Below are 27,190 nucleotides of genomic sequence, written 5' to 3' on the forward strand. Positions count from 1 at the left end.
AATTTAAACTGTCACGATCACGTGATGTGCTTTTACAGCTTTAGCTTTCCCAACTGTTTAAATGTAATTTACATGATTTTCTAGGTTAAAAGTGGCAATTATCTGGCCACTTAATTGTGGTTGACGGGTGTTAACTTTAAGTATTTTACTTTGACTTTTTAAGGTTAAATATAACATTTTCCTAGTCACGTGACTGTTGTTCACAAGCTTCAACTTTACAGTGTTGCCAGCTACGAATTTAAAGTCTCAATCACACGAGACGTGCTTTTTCATTTGCATGTTTCCCAGCTGGTTAATAGTAATTAAGATACCAAGGGCATTATAAGGACAATAATGCATGAGGTCGATAAGGTACTTCGACCGAGGGCATTATTTCCTATGTCTTTGGTGTCTTTAATATTTAATGTCCGACTTTCATTTTTTAATTTTTTATTTTCTTTGTATTTATATTGTTCCGATCATGTGACGTGGTTTTACAATTTTAGATTTTCCAACTGCTTACATGTAAATTACAAACTTTTCAAAGACAAAGACGACGTTTTCTGAGTCACATGACTGTTGTAGACAGATGTTAATTTAAATTGTCACGATCACGTGATGTGCTTTTACAGTTTTAGCTTTCTCAGCTATTTAAATGTAATTTACAAACTTTTCAACGTTAAAGATGACATTTTCCTGGTCACGTGACTGTTGTTCACAAGCTTCAACTTAAGTTTACAGTGTTGCTAGCTACGAATTTAAATTGTTACTATCACGTGACGCACTTTTACAATTTCAGCTTTCCCATCTGTTTAAATGCATTTTAAGGACTATTCTTAGATAAACAGGATATCTTTCGGGTCACATGACTGTTGTTGACAAGTTCCAACTTAACTTTACTGTCATTAACTGCAATTTTATATTTTCACAATTATACGTGTCGTGCTTTTACAAATTCAGCTTTTCCAACAGTTTAAATGTAATTTACAAGCTTTTCAAAGTTAAAGTTGACATTTTCCTGGTCACGTGACTGTTGTTCACAAGCTTCAACTTAAGTTTACAGTGTTGCTAGCTACGAATTTAAATTGTTACTATCACGTGACGCACTTTTACAATTTCAGCTTTCCCATCTGTTTAAATGCATTTTAAGGACTATTCTTAGGTAAACAGGATATCTTTCGGGTCACATGACTGTTGTTGACAAGTTCCAACTTAACTTTACTGTCATTACCTGCAATTTTATATTGTCGCAATTATACAATTATAAATTCAGCTTTTCCAACAGTTTAAATGTAATTTACAAGCTTTTCAAAGTTAAAGTTGACATTTTTTGTCATTAAAAGACCGAACGTCACGATGACGCAATTTGACACTTGGTCAATATATTGTTTTGTTAAACTACGTCATTGTGACGTCAAATTTGCTCTGTACACTGGATGGAGCATCCAGTCGGAAACTGAAGACGTTTAGTCTCTTTAATTATTCATGACACCATCCTGTGATTTTGAAAAACAATAATATCACATTTTTCCAATATCAAGAAGAAAAAGATTTATCCAATCAGAAAATATACCATGGGTGTTCCATTAAAACTTTATCAACTTAGTGAACTATTTAAATTTGTTGTATTTAACTTTGTTAAATGTTTGTCTACAGAGGACTGTCGGAATATTAAAGTAACCCAAAAAGTTTACCAACAAAACCAAACAAAAAATGTAAACACTTTCCTGTCACCTATTCTTAAATATACCACCATTTATCCAGTGTAATAGCAAAAGACAATCCCAACTGCTTTAAATAAATTACCTTAACTGCTACATCTCCATTACCATTTTAAACTGCACCCCAATTTTCTCCATTATGAGGTGTTGAGCCTCTAAGTTCGCGGTGCTAACTGGAAAATATATACTCTCATCCTTTCAAATTAATTCCCCGAGCATTATTAAAGAGTTCCGAGTAAAACTTTTGTGTGTGTGCGTGAAGTCCTTGCCCGAAAAAATAACAAAGATTTATCGTAGACCCTTGAAAACTAGTTAAACGCTACGAACGTTTGTATAAATCACCGGTTATGACGATGAAAAGTTTTAACAAATTTCCACCGGCCCTGGATAATTCTTTTTCCTATTTTCGCGTTGGTCGTGAATGCCGTTAATCTATGATTTATTCAGGACAACAACGGTTTTTCACACAAAAATCAAAACACGTATAAAAACGAAACTTTCTGTTTTAACTCGTGTTCGAATTAAAGTTTAACCAACTTGCTTTAACTCGAAACTAGTTAATGTAGATAGACCCTAATCGCTGAAATATATATTTGCAGACGACGAAACCGGGAAAACTAATACTAAACACAATTACTGGGTTCAGAAGTTCTTGATGTTTCTTTAGTGCGTAGTAATTAGTCTTTGGATTCGTTGGTTTTGACGTTAATACGTTGAAGTAAGGTAAGAGCATTAGTAGTTGGAAATAACGAGGTTTTGTTTGATAATAGAGTTTCTTAACATTATTTGTTAGTCAAAAAGAAATATTTTTTAAAGACCAGAATTATCCGCTATACTAAAAGCTCCCATTATCTATTTACCTTAATGTCTTGAAATAACCAAGTTAGAAGGATAATGGGAGAAAAGTTGTATTTGAGCAGGAAATTTGGCTTATCTGATTCTGAAAGAACCAAAATAGTGGCATTACTATTTATATAGCATACAACACTGTGAAACTGTAAGTTTCATACAAACTAGAGAAAGCGAAAAACACTAAAACCTACATTGTTGTTTTTGACTGAAAAAAAGTTCAAAGAACAATGATTTTTCTTATTTTACGATTTTTGGAATAGTTTTATTAAGTTGAAATGGTCTTTAAACGAGTTTTAAGTTTGTTTACTTACCTCCTTCAATTTTAGCTTAGCATAGTTTGTAATTGCTGCTTTATTTCGACAATTGCAAATCATAAACAGTAGTGAAATTTACACCAATGTTGCACATGTTCTAGAAACTTGAAATTTTAGAACTATTCCAATTAAGTAGTTTGCTTTTTTTTTTCAATTTGAAGCTGAGAATTAATGAAGTTTTCGCAAACCCATAATCAATCACTGAGAATTTCAAATAACGTTTAAAATCAAATCTAATGAATCTTCATTGAACCACTTAATTGATATTAAATGTTTCAATTCCGAATGCTTAGCGCTGAACAAGTCATTTTACACCGAAAGCAATGTCCATTAGTTAAGTTTCCTAATCGTGTAAAAAAACATTTAAAAAAAGAAGAATTAGGTCAAGTTTTATCATACTTCTTGTAATGTAGTAAATCACTGTATTTTTTTCAGCCACTTTAAGACAGCTCTTCTTCAATAAGTAAATGGATTTTCGCGTTAGAACAAACAAAAAACTCGTCGATGCTTTCAGGGTTTCGTATTTTCAGAAAAGAAGGAAATATTGACGGCGAATAAATGTTTTGTTTTTTAATAAAGCTCACTTTGCCTAATGGAAAATTTCCCTTCTCTCTTTTCATTCTTTACAACAGAACTACTTAAAAGTGCTTTGTATAAAAAGTTGACCATTACAAATGATTGTCTTACTTTTCTAATTTGACAAAAATTACATTTCCAGTCATTTAGAATGGAAAACGTCAACATAATATTCAAAAATTTTTTGCTTCGTGGACGTATATCGATTTTGCGTTAATTTTCCATTAACAAATACAGGACGTAATGATAATGTGGCTTTATAACATTTTAGCAAACATTGGGAAATTTGAGGTTAAGTGCACTGTAACTAATTTTTTATTTATACACATTTGGGTTAAGTTAATTAAGTCAAATATGTAATTGTATTGCAATGTATGCAAAATGGTCGTTTGCATTTATTTAAACTATTTAATTAATTAAAGCGAGTTCAGTATTTTCGTATACAACGCTTTAAATGCACAAATGTCGTAAAGGCATTGTTTTTTATTTATTGCAAAATGATGATAACACGATTAGAAAACACTGAAACGTGTCAAAATATCTAAAAACAGATGTCGAGAAGACTTGTACATGTAACTTATAATTGTATAACTGACTTCAATATTAACATAACTGATAATTTATACAACTGACCCTTATTCAATGATTTTTTCTTTAGAATATTTTCTGAAGTTAATGCAAATTTAGATATTTTGATTAATTAATTGATTATTATTGTTTTGAAATAGTAGAGAGGACATGCAAAAATACATCTTTTGAATTGAAATGAAGAAGCAATCGGTAACATTTAAAATTTTTATTACATTTGATACTACTACATTTTCGTTTGATTTTTGCCATATGTTTGATATTTAATTATCGAATCATGGATAAAGCATTCCACATTTTTTACTGTCCTGAAGTCCTATGAGATTTGAAATTTAAAAAAGTATAAACAAAAAAATATTACTCTGCAAACTAGTTTATTTCCGTTTAAATATTTATATTTTGTAAGTATCAGTTATCTCTAGGGAAACACGCTTTTCAAATAAAACCGAAACTTTCTGTGAAATTATGACGTTCGAGCTGTGAATTATTCATTTTCATAAAACGATCAAATTGAAAAATAATAAACGTAAAAACATCCAAATTATTTGATATGCTTGCCTGACTGAACTGAATAGAAAATTAGGCGTACAAGACGAAAGTTTTTCCTTAATAGACGATTTATGTCTCTCATTTGTTTGCCATCAATACAGACTTCTTCCATCAATTTTCGTATCAGACTAATGTATTGGCTCGATTTTGGAAAGCCTGCATTTTCTGGATAAGGCCCGTATGCCAATATCAAATTTATGGGGGGAATAATTTATCCATTGCCTTGTTTATGAACCCTTTTGCGGTCCTAAAAAATGCTATTTGCCAAAACTAGCTTTGTAACGACACTTTCATTTTCTGAACTGTAATACTTATGGCTATCGGAAAGTTGTTCAATGTTTCGACTAAATGCTAATTTAAATCCTAATTTGAGGCATTTCTATCGTGTCCTAGACACTGAAAGTGTTCATCAAGATGTGCATTTATTCTGAAAATAAATAATCCCGGAAACGGGTTACCGCAGTCAAATTTTGGGACACGGAACATCCTCTTAACAATGACTTTCCGGGATTCCATGTTTAAGCCCCGAAATATGCTTTCTCACATATGCAGAACCTTCGTATTGTATCCTTTAGAAGGACATTTACAAAGGTTATTATGTGAGCTTTCAGGCTTTGTAAAGGCTATTTAGATGGCGGAGTAGTTGTAAAATGGACAATTTTCCTAACGTTTGAGATCTAGAATATGGTTCTCCAGATTCATGAAAAAAAGGGTACAAAACCGTTTCCCTTTTAATCAAAAGTGATAGTCAGTCTGGTACTCAAATTGATAGTTTTTAAATTTGAAACGTTATTTGTCGTTTTGATCGTTATTTTAGCCATTGATTTTGTATGGATAATTTTGGATTATACCCTAATCGAGAGTGTTATACAGGGTGTTGAATTGTGGTCATACATGAATCCACTCAGAGTCAAGAGTATTTTCGAAAACTCCATGTCAATGGCTATCCATTGACATATAAAAGTCATAGAAAAGTATGCCAAAGTTATTTAGAATTGAATGAAAGAGTGCAGTAAAAATGTTCAAAATCACTTTGCACAAATTTTGAAGACTTCTCGCGGATAATTTTGGAAACATTGCAAATTTTTGTGCTAAAGTAGAATAATTAGCAGTTTGGCAACTGTGGAAATGTAATTTCGGTCGTTTTTACGAAAATGGTTTAGCAACATTGCATGATTTTTGTAGAAAATTAAATGTCAGTTGGCCATAAATGTATAAATGTGATTTTGTTCTTTTTTTAGAAAATAGTAATCTTGGCAACTTTGCGCAAAAAATTTGTACAAAAGAAGAGGATTTGTAGGTTCTCAATGATGAAAGAAAGTAGAGTTATTGTCTGATTGGCAACACTGGAGAAAAGTGATTTTGTTTGTTTTCACAGAAATGGTCGATTTGGTAATATTGCAATAATTTTGTACTAAAGTAGAATAGTTGTCATTTTGGCAACACTGTACAAATCTTTAAATTTGAGAAAATTTGCAACAGAAACTGTATTACTTACTTTCTTACTTACTAGAAAGACAGCTGCTAATTTGTGCTTTGTAGGTAAGTATTGAGTATACAGTTTTTTGTACTCTTTTTCTTCTTTTTTTTTTATTAACGAAATTTTAAGCTAAATGCCCCTCACTTAATTGTAAAATCTATTGTATAATACTAGTAAAGAAAAATAAGTTTTGTCTTTAAACATCTGTTTATATTAGACCACTGTAAATAGACCTTTAAATAAGATTTGAATGAATAAACGTTTATCGTAAATGTTGAAAATATTTTAAATGTTATTTGTTATTGTAAAGAAAAGTTTAATTAACTTAAACCTTAATAAACTACATTTTTACAAACATTTTATATTACCAATAAAAGTATAATAATAGTAATAATGTAAAGTTATATTTTAAGGCATACTGGGCAAAAATCCAAAGGGGTGTTATTATCATTTATCGATGTTTGGTGGTCGATTTCCTTCTTATGGTGAAAAATATTTTGCCTTTCAGTTTGTACAGGGTTAAAAACTAAAAAAAATGTTCTCTATTTTCTGTGTAACACAATATTAAAATACCAAAATGAACAATAGCGTTCAATTTTGCAGATAATCTAATAGTTAATATTGGTATAATCAACTACATAATAAATGATGTTTTAATGTCGATAAACTTGATGTAAGTATTGTAAAGCTTTGATAAAAGAAAGAACATGTTTAGTTCTTATAGCAAAAAAAAATCTATTTAGATTAGGATTGAACTTTTGAACCTCATTTTACAAGAGCTTGTTATAAAATTTCTACACCAATACGAAACGATCAAAATGCATAAACGCGAGCGTGTTCACATCGAATGTCGCCTTTCAAGTCGTAAAATTCTCAAATTGCCGTTAGTAATATCTGCTACATACATATTCACTTTTGGAAAAATTGCGAAACAGGCGCATTCAATTCAGCGTACGTGTAGGTTTGCGAAAATATCACAAAGCATAGGAAATAGCTTTAAAATTACATTTTCCGGATTCAATTTAAATTCAAATTACCTCGCCCCGGTATATTTAGTAGCAAAACTTCAGGGGCCCGCGATCATGATAAGCTTGCAGATATTAATTATTGTCTCTACTGCAAAGATAAATGCAATCCGGACCTTAGTTTGTAGGCAACGGGTGTCCAATCCATTCTCTTTGCCTCTACATAAGTAAGTGGCTTAACCCGGTATTAATTATTGCAGGGAAGATTCTAACAATCTGCTTCTCCCCAGTTTCGTGTTCTGTTCAGCATATTGCATTTATGTTTCATTTTTTGTATACTTATATTTTGACCCCAAAATTCAGTGAGAGTTAAACCTGGCGCTTTAGTTGTTGAAAAATTAACGTCCCTCATTATTAATGATCAATAAATCGCATGGATAAATCGATAATTTAAATTGGTTCTCCACGTACAGGAAAACCCTAATTTATCAATAAAATCAACTATTTTGATATTTTATAGTTTTATGGCAATGCTAAGTAAATTTTGACAGTTGTGACAGCCGTCACGTAACTAAAAATCATGTCGTAAACTGTCACCGAACGTTGCAACTGTCAAATTGTTTTTATGGAGCTGTAAGTATCACTTAAATTGTACCTCATTAAAATTATACACTATTATGATAATTTATAGCTTCATGGCACTTCTAAGCTAATTGTGACAGCTGTCACGTGACTAAAGACAATGTCCTAAACTGTCACCAAATGTTCAAACTGTCAAACTTAGATCCATGGAGCTCTACATACAACTTCAACTGTAATTCAAGAATATGATACATCATTATGATATTTTATAGCTATAGACACACTAAACACTTTTTAGTCAATTTTCACAGTTTTGATAACTGTCAGGTGACATAATCACTGTCAACAAATGTCACATCTATCAAATTTACGCCCATAGAACTGTAAATATCACTTAAAGTGTAACTCATCAAAATTATACACTGTCAGGATAATTTATAACTTTACAGCACTTCTGCTTATTGCGACAATAGTGACAACTATCACGTGATTAAGGACAATGTCCCAAACTGTCACTAAACGTTGAAACTGTCAGATCCATGGAGCTCTACATACAGCTTCAACTGTAACTCAAGATTATGATATTTTATAGCTCTAGACACACTAGACATTTTTAGTCAATTTTCACAGTTTTGACAACTGTCATGTGACATAATCAACGACCTAAACTGTCAACAAATGTCACATCTATCAAATTTACGCCCATAGAACTGTAAATATCACTTAAAGTGTAACTCAACAAAATTATACACTGGCTTGATAATTTATAGCTTCACAGCACTTCTGCTGATTGTGACAATAGTGACAACTGTCACGTGACTAGAAACAATGTCCTAAACTGTCACCAAACGTTGAAACTGTCAGATCCATGGACCTCTACATACAGCTTCAACTGTAACTCAAGAAAATGATACACCATTATGATATTTTATAGCTCTAGACACACTAGACATTTTTAGTCAATTTTCACAGTTTTGATAACTGTCATGTGACATAATCAACGTCCTAAACTGTCAATAAATGTCACATCTATCAAATTTACGCCCATGGAACTGTAAATATCACTTAAAGTGTAACTCCACAAAATTATACACTGGCTTGATAATTTATAGCTTCACAGCACTTTTGCTGATTGTGACAATAGTGACAACTGTCACGTGACTAGAAACAATGTCCTAAACTGTCACCAAACGTTGAAACTGTCAGATCCATGGAGCTCTACATACAGCTTCAACTGTAACTCAAGAAAATGATACATCATTATGATATTTTATAGCTACAGACACACTAGACATTTTTAGTCAATTTTCACAGTTTTGATAACTGTCATGTGACATAATCAACGTCCTAAACTGTCAATAAATGTCACATCTATCAAATTTACGCCCATGGAACTGTAAATATCACTTAAAGTGTAACTCCACAAAATTATACACTGGCTTGATAATTTATAGCTTCACAGCACTTTTGCTGATTGTGACAATAGTGACAACTGTCACGTGACTATAAACAATATCCTAAACTGTCACCAAACGTTGAAACTGTCAGATCCATGGAGCTCTACATACAGCTTCAACTGTAACTCAAGAAAATGATACATCATTATGATATTTTATAGCTACAGACACACTAGACACTTTTTAGTTAATTTTCACAGTTTTCACAAATGTCATGTGACATAATCAACGTGCTAAACTGTCAACAAATGTCACATCTATCAAATTTACGCTCATAGAACTGTAAATATCACTTAAAGTGTAACTTATCAAAATTATATACCGGCTTGATAATTTATAGCTTCACAGCACTTCTGCTGATTGTGACAATAGTGACAACTGTCACGTGACTATAAACAATATCCTAAACTGTCACCAAACGTTGAAACTGTCAGATCCATGGAGCTCTACAGACAGCTTCAACTGTAACTCAAGAAAATTATACATCATTATGATATTTTATAGCTCTAGACACACTAGACACTTTTTAGTCAATTTTCACAGTTTTGATAACTGTCATGTGACATAATCAACGTCCTAAACTGTCAACAAATGTCACATCTATCAAATTTACGTTCATAGAACTGTAAATATCACTTAAAGTTTAATTCATCAAAATTATACACTGGCTTGATAATTTATAGCTTCACAGCACTTCTGCTGATTATGACAATAGTGACAACTGTCACGTGATCAGAGAAATTGTCCTAAACTGTCACCAAACGTTGAAACTGTCAAACTTACATCTATGGAGCACATTGTTTGCACTGTAATTTACGTATTTGCTGCACAAGTAGACTTATCACAAGAAAGTGACGCTTGAAAGTTTTGTTTTAACAAACATTGCAAAACTTTTTCCATTTCAAGGTTTATTAGATAACAAAAAATCCTTGATTGGAGTCGCATTTATAATGCAAAATAAAAATAGGAGACTTTACGTTGGCTAATCATAATGCAGTTTTCAGAAACTATCCAGTTTCCGGGATCATTAAAGTTTCAAATGCCTGGAATAAAACAAAGTTCAAAGTTAAAACCGCCACAGCCATTGCGAACGCAACAGTATCAAAATAACGTTACTCGACGCCACCTTTTTGATACGTTAATATTGGCGCTAGTTTCTGTTTTCTGTCCAAACTTCGTTAGTCGACTCGAAATTTGAATTCGCCCAGATTATTAGTGGTGCTTTTGCGTTTTCCATGAATATGCATCGGCTCCCAAAGGATATCCTCGGGTTAAAGTGGAAGAACGCAACAGCGCGTATCAAAGACTCATTTTGGTATCATGTTGGGTTGTTTTACTACTCGTAAGGGAAAAAAACCCTAAAACTTAACTTATGTTCACAATTTGTTCAGGTATGACACACCGTTTATTAATTTTCGTGTCTATGCAATTGTACCCTTTTTTTGTTATTCGTATAGGCTTTCCAGTTATTTACTACTAAATTTACACAGTAAACACTAGAAAACAATAACAAAATCGCGATTATTCATAAATTTTTCTTTACAAATATCCAGGAAACCTTGATACGTCAACAAATATAACAAAATGGTTTCTGAATTTACATGCAAAAGTATCTGTGACAAATATAAGGAAGAATTAATGTTAATATTTCAACTTGTCCTAAGTAATGACTGCAAGTGTTGTCAATTCACAAAAAACACGCAGCTCTGCTACAAAAAAACTGTTCTAATTAGTTTACGACAAAACATTTGCAACATTATAAGGTATACATAAATATTTTGTATTTTCATAGGTATATTAAACAACCTTATTGAATTTTTAAACATCCTGTGTACAGACTGCAGAGTGAGTTAACTTTTCACTTTACAGTCGGTGGATTAAATCCTCTGACATTAAGCAACAAAACACCTCGCAGTTTACTAGTTTCCGCAACCTGAAACCGGTAACTTTCAATTTATTTTGTGTATAATTAAGGCTTTTGGAAAGTTGGAAAGCAAAAAAAAAACGTACGAGCTCGTTAAAGAAAAGAAACGGGTAAAAGGTTAATTAAAAGTGCCAATTTTCGTTCCACGTCACGTCTCGTAAAACTTTTGGGATAATTTTATTTCGAGGGGGGAGGCTTTGTTGCTCTTCCTTTAGGTGGTCCCGTAATTCTTCAAAACACCCAGTAAAATCTTCATATATTTAGAAAGTGCCAATGCATTTTCCATCAGTTTCTATTTGGGAATTATTCAATTATTATTTAGTCAGTATTTTCCCACCTACGTTCTAACGCCCCCATAGTTTCACTAAATTAGTGGGCTCTATTTAGTAATTTATTTCCTGGAATAGAGAACATTTAAATTGAGCACTAATAATTTGAAACCTTATACCTGACAAACAGTATTTTGTAAGTTTTGTTTTACAATCAGTATTATTAATTATAGCCTTTCAGTTAAAAAGTGAGGGTGCTGTAAATTGTATACAATTTTGTGTTAACAGCACTTATTTTCATGTATAGAAATGTATTTCACGAATATGTTTGGTATAAGGAAGAATATTTGGTGATTGTTAATTTAAAACTGCAATATCTCAAAAACTTGATGAATTACCTACCTCCAATTTCTTCAAAGTTTTTAGAAATCTGCAGCCACTCTGGAACATTGTAAAACAATATTTAATACCTATGGTGAATTGATTTTTTTAGACACTTTTTTACACTGTAGGTTTTTTCTGACTTGTTTGAATGTGTTCACTGTGTAATTTTAAAAATCTACATATTTTTTAATTTTTTGCATTTTTCCTCGTTATTTTATTCGATGTGTAACCCACATTCTCTTGTGTACATACATAATCAGGTTGTAATATTTATTATGCATCGCGCTTAAAACCCATCCTTCCTTGTTGTTTGTAATTAATAACAAAGTGTTTCTTTAGTTCTGTAACGTCGTTCACAAAACATGGAATCTCTGGCATAATAAGCAGTAAAACGTGAAATAATAATAATAGTTTCTCAGCGCTCGTCTGTACAATAATTGAAAATCACGTGAATATGGAAACAAGCAGAGCCACGGGCAAACAAGTAAAACAAAATAAGTGGATCTCATTTTGTGCAGTTGTTTACAGCGCTTGCTGTATGTATATTCAGGTAATACACGTGTAATATAATAGAGTTGAAAGTGTAGAACGTTGTTGCAATCACAGAAAGTGGCGTTTAAAATGATTATTAAATGTGTAATGCGATTTCAGTTCAAAAAAGTTGTCATTTTAAAAATCCAAGTGGATTTGTCATTGTAATCATTTAAACTTACAGTCAAATAATAGTTATTTATACAACAAGTTTATTTACGAAAAAAACAATTTGGCTAAACAATCTTGCTTTTTGACTAGATTCTTGAGTGTAGAACACCAATAAATCAAATGTTGGTAACCTAAGCACGTTGAGAACCTTAGTCTGTTCCTCAATTTTGTTGGTTGCTTTCTATCGAGATTTTGCTTTAACTTATCCTATTTTTACAGTCGGAATTTGTTGTCAGGAAGGTACAGTAGAAATCTAGTCTGTATACAGGGTGGTCCAGTTTTAAGTGTCAATAATTCACCATTTCATAGCCAATCAAAAAATAAGTTGACTTGCATTATGTCATTTTTCTGAAAAACGTTTCCTAAGGAAGATACAGTCCTCCAAATTTCAATTTAAAAAATCGTTTTATAGTTTAAAACTGAACATCCAAGACTTGTGAAAGTCCAAATTTGTACTGAATAGTCTAAAAACTTTTTTACTACTAGGAATGGTCTTATGATTCGCTTTCTCAGACTGCCATCCTGGTTGAGTGTCTGAAACTGGCATTCAAGAACTAAAAAAAGTCCGGAAATCAAAACAAAGATTGTATTGTGCATGAAACTCATTTTTTACTACTAAAAATAGTATAAAAGTTGACTTTTAATGCTAGAACTGACTTTACTAGGACTAAAGAGAGTCCAAAAGTATATTTTCAAAACTTTAACTGGTGTACAACTCAATTTTCTGGACTGGACAACAAGTCTAGAAGTAAATTAAATTTTCGGACTATTTTATTTCTAAAAATTAGTTCTCAAGACTATTATTGTAGTTGTTACTGAAGAAACTTGACTTTTGGAAATAGTCTTAAACTCGATTTTTCAGTCTTAAAAAGCACTAAAAACAGTCTAAATTTCTTAGAGATGCTACAATTTATTGCATCTATGAGTGTAGAAGTCAATTTAATAGTGAAGAAGCTTGAAATAACATTTTCAAGATTATGGTCAGTGGACAAACTGGCTTTTAGGCCTGATAAGTCAAAAACTTTGTAATGATAGTCTTGAAACTCGATTTGGGACACTGAAAACAACCTTAAAACACTAAAAACAGTCTAGTTTATTAAGAAATACCCGAATTTTTAGCACTGAGGTGTCTAGAAGTCAATTTAATAGTGATAAAGCTTGGAATGCTATTTTAAGTCTATGAAGAATGTAAAAATTGTTTTTTAAGTTTGCTATGTCAATAACTTGGTAAAGATAGATTCGTAAGATAGATTTTCCCAGCTGAAAGCAGTTTTGAAGCACTAAAAATAGTCCACAATTCGAAGAAAATGAAAAGCAAAGTAAAAAGCACGAAAAATTCGTTTTCAAGACAATTTTCATGAATCTAATGTCAATGTCCTGCATCTAAGACTATTTTCAAGACTAAAAGATTGAAATTTGTCTTCAAATTATGAAAACTTACTTCAAACGCAAATTTTAAGCTTCTGATGTCACTTTTCATTAGTTCAGTCACATTTTGGGGTTCAAGTCAATTTTTAAGGTTTAAATGTATGAATTTGGAGTAACAAGTTCTTGAAAAAGTAGTTTTTATGTCTACAAGTCAATTTTTAGTATTAAAGTCTCTCGATTTGCGTGAAAACTGGTTACAAACACAATTTTTAAGCTTCTGAAATTTTTATCTTTTCTAATTCAATTTTCAAAACTAAAGTCTTTTAGTTTGTCTGGAAACTATGAAAACTGGCTACAATAATATTTTTTAAACTTCTTAAGTGAATTTTCCGTTTCCAAGACAATTTTTAAGTTGGGTTGGGTTAGTTTTGGGTCTTTGACCGTAATAACGTGTAATAAAGTGCTTGTTCCAAATTTGATCAATATTGCTCCAACGGTCTGACAGTTATGACAAAAAAAACGATTTTTTAAACAGAAATTTGAAGGACTGTATTTTCCTTAGGAAGCACTTTTCAAGAAAATGACATAATGAATGTCAACTTATTTTTTAATTGGCTATGGATTGGTGAATTATCGACACTTAAAACTGGACCACCCTGTAGAAATGTTAAAAAAAAATTTTAATTGAGTTTTTGAGTTTTTAATTGAAATTGTTTTTCAGTTTTTTTTTTCTACCCTTATGCAAATAAATTATTCAAAAACAAAAATTATTCCGACTTAATACGTAAATAACTAGTCACACTTGACTTATTCTGACCTGACTCTTCTTTCTTACATGTAATAATCCGTACTTTGGAACGTTCCTATATCCGGATTTCCAGGTAAAGATTCCAACAAATACCGATCGGTTCCACTTCCTAATCTTTCCATGTCGAGATTATGAAGAATATTCTCAGCCAAAATGGTCGACTGAAACTGATCGGGACCGAATTTTCAGCTTCAAAAGATTGCATTCCCAGCGATAAGAAATTCCGCATTACATTGCCCTTTTACGAAACTATTCATGTTTGAATTGGTGACGAAACCAGACAACATTGCTATATTACACTGTCGTTTATTTGATTCCTGGAAAAGATCTGGTTTGAATCCTTTTTTGACCCCATTCCAAACGTATGCTTTAAATTGAGGAAAATACTCTATTAGAGGGTCAAACAGGTCCTATAAACGTGCAATTAAAGAGAAAAATTACGTTTTATTTTTCCTTCACGTGTCTCTGCCATTAGTAGCATTTTCCGGAAATACAGCCTGAGGAAATGACTTTTTATCAAAAAGGAACATATTTCTTGAACCTTCATTGTTATTATTATTTGTTTCAGATACAAAGGAAATGGCAAAGTTTGACTTCCGTGGAGTATGGTTCGTTCTGTGCATCATAAAAGGTTCGTATTTTGCTGTTTGTAAATACAATTCTCGTTAAAGAAATCGTCCTCAATTTTGTTGTACAAATTAGCGCAAATGTTTTTGTATATACTGTACGTTGAATCATTTTGACTAGAGTGAAAACTTTCTAATAAAGGCAGATTTGTATAACAAATTTGGATGAAAATAGTAGCGCAAATTTTGACGGACAAGCTGCTTCAGGGGTAAAAAAACACTGTTTGGGCCGGTAAAATATAAAAGTGAGGCGGAAAAATGAGTGGTATTATCTCGAATGGTCGAACTTGATCTGAAAAACCAATTACCAATGTCCGATAATGAACGGCACGGCCAATTTGGCTTTGGCTTAATTTTTCGGAAAGGCCGGTTCAGATTTGGAGCATCGAAAAGCCTCTTCAATAAAGTGGATGCTAATTTGATTTCTCGTTTTTATAAAGTCGCTACCAGTTGAATTTTCTGTTTGTGCGGATTGTTTTAGAAGCTATTTTAATGTTTTCACAAAATGAAAGTTGACAAGGACGGTTTAACTTTGTTTCATTTAGGTTTGTGTCTCATAATCAGTTAATATTTGCTCCAGGAATCGTTCTCAAACCTGATGATAATTAATCAAAATAATATACAGTCAATACTAAGTAGGAAGCAACTAGATGCAAGTGTAATTTTTGTTGTTTAACAGTTTTTAATATTGCAGTTTTATATTTAGGATGTTAACTTTCTATGCACAGTTGACTAGTGTTCTTTTGACTGCATGCCAAATGTTGTTCTCAATTTGATTATTATTGTAAGTTATGAGAACTTGTAAATGTCAAGGTGGTAACAGCTCTCAGCTTAATTTTTACACATTTTTCTACTCTTCTCTTGAACATTTTGGATATTTAGCGATCATAATTCGGCTTCTCTTGTGGATAGAACATAATTATGTTGTCACAAGTAACTTGCACATTGTTATTCCGAAAGATTATTCGGTTCCTCATTTATTTTATACGCTAGCTTATCTAGTAGCAAAAGTAAGTGCAAAGCTCGCGAAAGAATGAAAATAACCCGATCACATACTGTACAGCTTTAAAAATTGGTCTGACTAGCATACGGAATAAATTGACTTTCCGGGCTCGTATATTTTGCCAGTCCGGATTCTCTTTTTACTCACAGATATACTCTTTCGTGCATCCAAAATGAGTGTGGTTTAAAGCAAAATTTGCTAAGGAAACGTTAACGGCACGTCGCAATTTTCCATTCTGGCATGTGTCTGATATCGCACTTTGAAAATAAGCCGGCTTCCAATTGGGACATATTTTTTGCTTGTTTTCCTTAGATCGACGATAGCTTTCAGCTATTTCGATATTGGGCAAAAATGTTATGGAAAATCGACCACTCGAAGCGTCTTTATTACGTGGATTTGGCTTGGCCATAATTTGCATAATTCGGTTTTGAAGCTACGTCGACGAAATAACGAGGGGAAATTTCGAGCTGATTGAAGTGCAAATTTAAAAATAAACCGGTCACCTACGTTTAAAGTCTATTTCCATGGATATGAAAACGAGCCCTTTAACCTAGTTAGTAGTGTTTCACGATTTGGTTGTATCAATTAGTAAACCAGCTTCAAATCAGGTCACTTCTCATATGCTATTCTGACGTTTGTCCCTCTTCCAAAAAGCTGGTCCTATGAAAATAACGACTCGGTTATTTGACACGTACCCACGTGACATTATTGTAACTTTTAAATCGATGATCATGTGTCACTGTCAAATGACGTCACGGAGATCGTTTGTTGATAATTTTTATGACACTCTTGAGGTCTTTCTTGATTTATATTACCATAACATCTGCGTATGTTTGTTTAAAAACTTTGATAAATGTATTTTTTTTTGGTTTAACAGTCGCAACTGCGAAAACTTCCTATTTTAGTAATTTGGATGTATGAAATACAAACACCTAACATAACCTCAAAATAAAACTAAACAATAAACAAAAAGTGACAAACACATTAATAGAAGTATTGTGACATTAAATATTTAGTATTTTTTTAAAATTTCTGAGCAAGTAGCCAGCTTATATTTTAACACGTTATTGGGTTTATTTTTCTGATTATAAAAGATCTTAATTCTTCTTTAAAATACAGGGTGGTCCAGTTTTAAATGTCAATAATTCACCAATCGATAGCCCATCAAAAAATTCATCATCATCATTTTCCTGAAGAACGTTTCCTAAGGAAAACACAGACCTCCAAAATTCAGTTTTGAAAATCTTTTTTTTTGCTACAACTGTCAGACAGTCGAGACTAATTTTATTCTAAAAATTAAAGTTTTAGACTAATATCGTAGCATTTAATGCCAAAATTGTTCACTTTCATCAATAAAGAGTCTGAAACTTAACTTTTACTATAAAAAATAGTTTAAAATTCGATTTTTCAGTCTTAAAGCACAGTGAAGCGTCTAGAAGTCAAATTAATACTGACAAAGCATGAAATGGCATAATTAAGCCTATGAAAAATGTAATAATAGTTTTTTTTAGTCTGCTATGTCAAAAACTTGGTGAAGATAAGCCTAAAACTCAATTTCCCAAGCTAAAAGCAGTTTCAAAGCCTTAAAAATAGTTCAGAGTTCTAAGAAAATTAAAAGCAAAGTAAAAAAACCTGAAAAGTTAGTCTTCAAGTCAATTTTCATGAATCTAATATCAATATCCTGTATTTAAGACTATTTTGAAGACTAAAATATTGAAATGTATTTTTAAATTATGAAATCTTACTTCAAATGCAAAATTTAAGCCTTTGAAGTCACTTTTCATTAGTTCAGAGTCACTTTTTGGTGTCCAAGTTAATTTTCAAGGTTGAAATTTGTTGTAATAAATTTTAGAAAAAGTAGTTTTTCATGGCTACGTCAGTTTTCACAAGTTGTTCAACTTATCTGACTACAAAGACCGTTTTTAAGCCTCTCAAGTAAATTTTCACCGCTTTCAAGACAATTTTTATGTTGGGTTTGGGTTGGTTTTGGGTTGTCGTAAACAAAACTTCAAATCAGAGTTTTGTAAGAGATACTTATTTTGTCAAATTGAAAAAGTAAAAAAAACGGAAAATTTTGAAAAATATCCAGTGACATGAAGAAGAAAAATGAAAACCATCTTTCTGTATTTACACCACTGGACAGTTTCGATTAATGGAAGTATTAATTTCATATGTGTTTGTTCTAAATTTGATTAAAATTGCTCCAGCGGTCTGACAGTTATGACAAGAAACTGATTTTTTAAACTGAACATTTATGGACTGTATTTTTCTTGGGAAGCTTTTTTCAGGAAAATCACATAATATGTATGTTAACTTATTTTTGATGGGCTATAGAATGGTGAATGATTGACATTTAAAACTGGACCACCCTGTATATTTGGCTTATGACACCGATCATTGAGTATTCTTCATTTCTTCTTCAGAATATGAAGAAACTAAATGTTTCTCTTAAAATATGTTGTAAAATCGCTCAGTTATTCTTTCAAAATTATTGGGCCATTAGCGAGCTCATTTCAAAAATACAGAAATCAGAGCGAAATTTTTAATTATGTAAAATGATCATCAAAAGTCCAAGCCAACCATCTTATAAAATACTAGATGGTTTTAGAATATTTATTATCAGGCATTAATCATCAAGCATTTTATTGAAAATGAGTATTTTTCAATTTCAGATATTCTTCTATTCTAGATTAACCTTGTTCCTTCAGTTTTGCTGTAATAGTTCTGTGCTTTACTGAAGCTTTCAAAATTTAATTTTGAGACTTGGTGTTGCGTCTAAAAATGGCAAATGGACGCTTCCTGGTGTCAAAAGTGTACAGTTGGAAAATATGAAGAAAGTCTTGGTTAAAAGCCATAGAAATCTATGTTTACTTAAAAAAAGTCTACGTTCCGTTAGATTTTTACGTTCTTCGTAACATGTAGTTAGTTATAAGGTCGTATCCACTTTCACTTTATGTTTAAAAAGGTTTCAATGTGTAACAGCTTTTATTACCTTGGATAGGCTTTATATGTACATACATTATAAAAACCTGAAACATGTATCTCTGGTAAATAAAACTGAGTAAACACACATCAAAAAAAAGGTAACGATAATGCGAGCTTATTACCCTCACAACAACAAAACCAAAAGTCTGGATAACAATTGCCAGCAGCTAAGCTAATAAAATTAATGGATTTTTCGTATTTCAAGTACGCGGGCTTTATTTCAGTGCGAACACATACGACCCACTCAATTTAGGTTTCATTTCAGTTTCGGATTGGTGAGGGACGACACGAACCGTTATAAATTGAGGAGAGACGAAAATCGAGGGTCCCTTAAGGGCATTTTGGTGTTAGTTATTGGTAAACTCGATAGTTAATCACTATTGTTTTGAACAATGCAAATAAGTATCGAGAATGTTTAATTAACCGTTTGTAGTAAATTTACTTTCTCAAATTAGAAATTTGTATAATATACAGGGTGGTCCAGTTTTAAATGTCAATAATTCACCAATCCATAGCCAATTAAAAAATAAGTTGACATTTATTATGTCATTTTCCTGAAAAGTGCTTCCTAAGGAAAATACAGTCCTTCAAATTTCTGTTTAAAAAATCGTTTTTTTTTTGTCATAACTGTCAGACCGTTGGAGCAATATTGATCAAATTTGGAACAAGCACTTTATTACACGTTATTACGGTCAAAGACCCAAAACTAACCCAACCCAACTTAAAAATTGTCTTGGAAACTGAAAATTCACTTAAGAAGTTTAAAAAATATTATTGTAGCCAGTTTTCATAGTTTCCAGACAAACTAAAAGACTTTAGTTTTGAAAATTGAATTAGAAAAGATAAAAATTTCAGAAGCTTAAAAGTTGTGTTTGTAACCAGTTTTCATGCAAATCGAGAGACTTTAATACCAAAAATTGACTTGTAGACATAAAAACTATTTTTTCAAGAATTTGTTACTACAAATTCATACATTTAAACCTTAAAAATTGACTTGAACCCCAAAATGTGACTGAACTAATGAAAAGTGACATCAGAAGCTTAAAATTTGCATTTGAAGTAAGTTTTTACGATTTTAAGACAAATTTCAATATTTTAGTCTTGAAAATAGTCTTAGATGCAGGACATTGACATTAGATTCATGAAAATTGTCTTGAAAACTAACTTTTCGTGCTTTTTACTTTGCTTTTGATTTTCTTCGAATTCTGGACTATTTTTAGTCCTTCAAAACTGCTTTCAGCTTGGAAAATCGAGTTTCAAGACTATCTTCACCAAGTTATTGACATAGCAAACTTAAAAAACAATTTTTACATTCTTCATAGACTTAAAATAGCATTTCATGCTTTGTCACTATTAAATCGACTTCTAGACACCTCAGTGCTAAAAAATCGGGTATTTCTTAATAAACTAGACTGTTTTTAGTGTTTTAAGGCTATTTTCAGTGCCTCAAATCGAGTTTCAAGACTATCTTTACAAAGTTTATGACTTATCAGGCCTAAAAGCCAGTTTGTCCAGTGACCATAATCTTGAAAATGTTATTTCAAGCTTCTTCACTATTAAATTGACTTCTACATTCATAGGTGCAATAAATTGTAGCACCTCTAAGAAATTCAGACTTTAGTGCTTTTTAAGACTGAAAAATCGAGTTTAAGACTATTTCCAAAAGTCAAGTTTCTTCAGTAATAAAAGTAAAAAATGTTGGTACCAAATGCTACAATAATACGTCTTGAGAACTAATTTTTAGAAATAAAATAGTCCGAAAATTTAATTTACTTCTAGACTTGTTGTCCAGTCCAGAAAATTGAGTTGTACACCAATTAAAGTCTTGAAAATATACTTTTGGACTCTCTTTAGTCCTAGTAAAGTCCGTTCTAGCATTAAAAGTCAACTTTTATATTATTTTTAGTAGTAAAAAATGAGTTTCATGCACAATACAATCTTTGTCTTGATTTCCGGACTTTTTTTAGTTCTTGAATGCCAGTTTCAGACACTCAACCAGGATGGCAGTCTGAGAAAGCGAATCATAAGACCATTCCTAATAGTAAAAAAGTTTTTAGACTATTCAGTACAAATTTGGACTTTCACAAGTCTTGGAGGTTCAGTTTTAAAATATAAAACGATTTTTTAAATTGAAATTTGGAGGACTGTATCTTCCTTAGGAAACGTTTTTCAGAAAAATGAAATAATGCAAGTCAACTTATTTTTTGATTAGCTATCAAATGGTGAATGGGCCTGTCCCACAGTTTTTTTTTATTTCATAACTACAAAGACGGATTGAAAATATTATACCCGTATTTTTTTGTTTTCAAAAATATTAAGTCTAAATAGAAAAAAAATGATGATAAAAACTACATTAATCTCATGTTTGAAACGCCCACCGCCGGTGACGTACTACACTATCAACCAATCAGCGACAAGAAGTGAAACAGATGGCGTGCAACAGCCAATAAAATCGCCCAGAATAACGTACGTCACATGCGCGCCAAAACAGATCTTTTAAATTTAATGGACAAATTCAAACTAATGTAGGAACATTTACGACCATAATTTTTTCTTCAAGAATATGAAAAATTAGTTTTTTGATCTTATTCCTTCGATTCCAGTCATTAAAACAAAAATTTATGATATGTGGGATAGGCCCATTATTGACACTTAAAACTGGACCACCCTGTATTTAACGTATTTAGCGACAATAAAAACAATCAGACTTAAAATACTCATGCAAATATAAAATTATATCAGTATTCAAGAATGTTTTTTTTTGTCAAATGGACTTGGAAAATTGTATCTTAACTCAATCCTATGACATACCTGAGTTTCAAACTCACATAATAGAAGAATTACTTTTTGATATATTGCAAATTATTATTCTTTTATTAAGAATAACGTCATTATAAAAATTAAAATGGCTCGCTAATTTCAGTTGCATTTTTAAATTACTTCTAGGTATGAGCGACAGCAATTTATAGTGCAGTTCTTTGTAAAAACCGTCTCGTATATCGCCTCTGTTTTATCGCGTGAATATTAATAAATCACAAGGGAAAAACCACAGTGACAGAAGGATTTAAAATAATGTCTCCATTTCACTTGGCCCATATTTTTTCGCTAATGGACCGGTCGCAACGTGTCAACGAGTTATTTGCGTCTCTTTTGCACATTTTATCATCGTCGGTGCCACAAATAGAGGAAATAGCTTTTGCTGTTATTAGTCCACTTTTATTTTTTTATTATAATTATTATAATGTAGTTAACTTGATCATAAATCTGCTTATACAAGGTATTTCAAATTTTACAAGAATTTACCTACTTTCAGAAGATTGGCAAAAATAAAATTATTTTAGTACATCAGATCTCTTTTGTCGTTGTACTTATTTGACGGAAAATTCTAATAATATTAACTACTTTTTTAGGGAAAGTCAATGCTAATAATGTTTTTTACAAATTCCAGGACAAACATCCGTTACTTGACTTTTCTTAACAATTCGTCCCGATCCTTCACAAAACACCAATTTTCTTGATCAATTTAAAGCTAGCCAAATTTTAATTTTAATGGTTGTTACTATAATATGCTAAAAATTTTTCTTTTTTTAGGAACCTGAAGAAAATGGCGAATATTGGAGTTGAACGGGAAGAATAACGTTGTGATTTAATTATTATTGTAAATTGCTTAGAGTAGCATTTCTATCTATTTCGATCTACTTGAATCCAATTAAATTCAGTTAACTTTTGTGAGATTTGCAGTTACACTTTCTACAGGGTGGTCCAGTTTTAAATGTCAATAATTCACCAATGGATAGCCAATCAAAAAATAAGTTGACATGCATTATGCCATTTTCCTGAAGAACGCTTCCTAAGGAAGACACAGACCTTCAAAATGGTTTAAATGCGTCGATATAGGGGGATAGCATTTATTTTCTGCTCTCACTGGATATTATTCAAAATTGACAAAAATGTCTACTTGGGTTGTTGTATTTTTTACTTTAAAATGGTTCAAAAGGATTCAAATTTGGTCATCTGTGAGGTTTACGAGTTAACTTTTGACACTGAAAATAGTCAAAAAACAGTATTTTTGGACTTTTTTTTATTCAATTAAACACTGCTAACAGTCCGAATTTTTGGACTAATTTAATTCTAAAAATTAGTGTTTAAGACTAATAACGTAGCATTTAATGCCAAAATTGTTTAACTTTTACTCTGTCTGAAACTTAACTTTTACTAGAAAAAATTGTTTAAAATTCGATTTTTCAGTCTTAAAGCAAAGTGAAGTGTCTAGAAGTCAATTTAATACTGACAAAGCGTGAAATGGCATGTTTAAGCCTATGGAAAATGTAAAAATAGTTTTTTAAGTCTGCTATGTCAAAAATTTGGTGAAGATAACTCTAAAACTCGATTTTCCTAGCTGAAAGCAGTTTTAAAGCCCTAAAAATAGTCCAGAGTTCTAAGAAAATGAAAAGCAAAGTAAACAAACCTGAAAAGTTAGTCTTCAAGTCAATTTTTATGAATCTAATGTCAATATCCTGTAATTAAGACTATTTTCAAGACTAAAATATTGAAATGTATTTTAAAATTATGAAAACTTACTTCAAATAGAAATTTTAAGCTTTTGATGTCACTTTTTATTGGTTTAGAGTTACTTTTTGGTGTCCAAGTCCATTTTCAAGGTTAAAATGTGTGAATTTGTAGTAAAAAATTGTAGATAAAGTAGTTTTTCATGATTACAACCTAATTTTCACTAGTAAAGTTTTTCAACTTATCTGAAAACTATAACGACTGACTACAAAGACAGTTTTTAAGCCTTTCAAGTCAATTTTCACAATTTTCAAGTCAATTGCCAAGGCTAAAATCTTTCAATTTGTGAAAACTGGTCAAAAGACAATTTTTAAGCCTTTCAAGTCAATTTTCACCGTTTCAAATTAAATTTACTGGGTTTCTGTCAATTTTCAAAACTAAAGTCTTTCAATTTGTCTGGAAACTATGAAAATTGGCTACAAAGACATGTTTTAAGCTTCTTAAGTAAATTTTCACTGTTTTCAAGACCATTTTTAAGTTAAGTTGGGTTGATTTAGGGTCTTTGAAGGCAATAACTCAATTATCTCGTAAACGAAGCTTCAAATCATAAGAGGTACTTATTTTGTCAAATTGGACAAGTCAAGTAAAAAAAAACTGAAATTTTTGAAAAATATCCAGAGAATCAGGCAGAAACATGAAAACCATCTTCCTGTATCTACGCTACTGGAGAATTTTGGCAAACGTTATTCATAATAAGTATTAATTTCATAAGTGCTTGTTCCAAACTTATTTATTTATGACAAAAAGCCGATTTTTTAAATTGAAATTTGAAGGACTGTATTTTTCTTAGGAAGCATTTTTCAGGAAAATGACATAATGCATGTCAACTTATTTTTTCATGGGCTATGAAATGGTGAATTATTGACATTTAAAACTGGACCACCCTGTATATGAGTAGTTAGAGTTTATCTGTTTTCATTTGCTGAATAATCCTTATTTTAGAAATAAAATTTATTAGTTCAAATAATTTAACTAACGTCAAGAACATCGTTTTGGAACAGTCAATTTAACAGGAACTGAACAGACAGATATTACTATACTTCAATGTCAAATTTTTGAGATTCATGTTAATAAACTGAATAGAAAAAGTAATATTTTTGAATATCCATAAAAAGGCTGCTCATATAACATAAAATGATGAAATATTATTCACTTTACTCGTAAACATTGTATGTATACATTTGTAATAACATAACATTTGGCTTGGTTCTCTTGGTAGCTGTAAAAGATAACAAAACCAACAACGTTCCTTTACACAGGCTTATCCAAATTGCTCTCACGTATACACGTTTTAATGCCGATCTTTTGTCACCGTTTTTGCCTCCTAATATGATGGGTAATATTTATGATTTATGATGTTTACTCGCTTGTTCTGTCTTGCCATATTTTTTAAGGTTTCGACGCAAGTTTAGCTTGATTTATCGTCGCCCGCTCCAAATACTACTGTCAAGAGAATTGCGTGTGTTTTAAATTAATACGTCACGTGATTTATTATTATTACCCACCAGTTTTGCGGACGAACCATCAAAATCCATGGAAAAGTGAATTCGAAATTGTTGCTCCGTAATAAACGAAGAGCGAGGACGTAATAATACTGGCTGCATCTCCAGCTAAAGCCTCTCGTATGGAAGAGCTTTTGTTCGTCGAGTTTAATTCAGAATTTTTAAAGTCTTGAAAGTTTTCTATTTAGGAAAATAATGGATGGCGAACGAAGCTGAAATGTCTAGGAAAGGACGTTTATGAAAACATTTTTTCCACGAAAATCGACTCTTTTACGGCGTAAAAAAAAACATACAGACACCGTATAAGAGAAAGGCAAAAAGCTATTTGTTTCTTCGTATTGCTTTTGTTGTTGCAAAGTTAATTACGCGAAACGAGTCCCTTTCGGCCAATCCGAAATGTAAGAGGCAGGAAAAGTTTTCGTGTAAACAAGCTGTCTCCTAATGCAGGAAAATATCCAGGCAAAATGAGGTCGCCGCTTTAAATAATTACATTCGACTTTAATTTAATTAGTCGATGCAATATGCATTTGAATCTGTTGTACATACATACAACTTTACGATGCATATGTTCTTTTTTAAGTTAATTATATTGAGAGTTAACTTAAAAGAAAAGAGAAATTTTTCTGAAATAATTATTACAATATTTTGAAAACAACAAGAGATACAAACGTCGTTCTTGCGTTGAATTGTTAGGAAAACCTCCAGGACTGACATATTCAAGAATTAGTTGTGTCTTAAAAAACAGACAAAAATGAATATATCGGTAACAAACGTAATTTTTTAATTGAATTGTTAGGAAAACCTTCAGGATTCACTTATTCTAAAATCCCATCCCAGTTTTCTTGGGGCCACAACCCAGAAGTAGCAGTAAATAGACTAAAAAATACCCTTAAAGAGGTAGAAATAAATATCTCTGGAACTAGACGTGGCACGAATGTCATATTTGCGTTTAATTGTTAAGAACCGTTCTTAGTTGAGTTGTTCATGGTTTTCACAGGGCCACAACTGGTAAAATGCAGCAAATAGACTAAAAAGACCATGAACAGACAAAAATCAATATCTCGGGTACTAAAAGAGATACAAACGTCATTTTTGAGTCTAACAAAGAAAACGTCATAATAAACAGATTCAAAAGTCATCGTCTTTAGTTGAGCCCTGCATGGTTTTTTAAAATTCTGCAAAAAACTAAACAGACAGAAAAGAAAGACAAATCGGGAACTAAAAGAGTTATCAACATCATTTTTAAGTTGAACTGTTAGAAAACCCTTCAAAATTAACATATTTAAAGTTCATCTCTTATATTGAGTATTTCATGGTTTTTATAGGGCCTTAACCGAGAAAATGCATCAAATTCACTAAAAGGGGCAGAATTCAATATCTCGGAAACTAAAAAAGATACAAACGTCATATTTCCGTTAAATTGTTCAGAAAATCTCCAGGATTAACATATTTAAAAATCACCGTCCTTAGTTAAGTCCCTCATAGGTTATAGAGCAAAAGTCGATAAAATGCAACAAATAGACTAAAAAAACACTTAAACAGACAACATTATATATCTCGAGTGCTGAAAGAGATACAGACGTCATTTTTGAGTTAAAGTGTTAGGAAAACCTCCAGAATAAGCATACTCAAAAGTCACCTCCTGCATGGTTTTCAAAGGGTCAAAACCCAGAAAATGCTGCAAATTTCTAAACAGACACTAAAAAAACAAAAATCAATATTTCGAGAACTAAAAGATATACAAACATTACATTTGCATTGAAAGGTCAGGAAAACCTCTAGAATCAACATCAAAACTCAGATTCATCGAGTTCTTCATGGTTTTCAGATTGCCAAAACTAAAAAAATGCAGCAAAGGACTGAACATACTTTTAAACAGATTATTGATATTCTACACTCTGTCGAGTGGTAAACTAGAATGTAAATGCACATAACCTTATTAATTATTATCCTCTTATTAAGGTATAAAACTAATACAGGACATCTC

General features: G+C 31.6%; 1 protein-coding gene across 2 annotated transcripts in view; it reads left to right on the top strand.

Annotated features, from left to right (window-relative positions):
- The window catches only part of LOC145740056 (uncharacterized), a 121,677-nt gene that overhangs the window by 11,827 nt on the left and 82,660 nt on the right, over positions 1-27,190 (top strand). For both annotated transcript variants that reach the window (XM_081995388.1, XM_081995387.1), the window contains exon 2: positions 15,087-15,149. In XM_081995388.1, the coding sequence (XP_081851514.1) occupies positions 15,098-15,149 (52 nt within the window). In that variant the 5' untranslated portion in view covers positions 15,087-15,097. The remainder of the gene's footprint in view (positions 1-15,086; positions 15,150-27,190) is intronic.

The sequence above is a fragment of the Ips typographus genome, linkage group LG1 (assembly GCF_016097725.1).
Source record: "Ips typographus isolate SLU linkage group LG1, UJ_Ityp_2.0, whole genome shotgun sequence".
Lineage (NCBI taxonomy): Eukaryota > Metazoa > Arthropoda > Insecta > Coleoptera > Curculionidae > Ips > Ips typographus.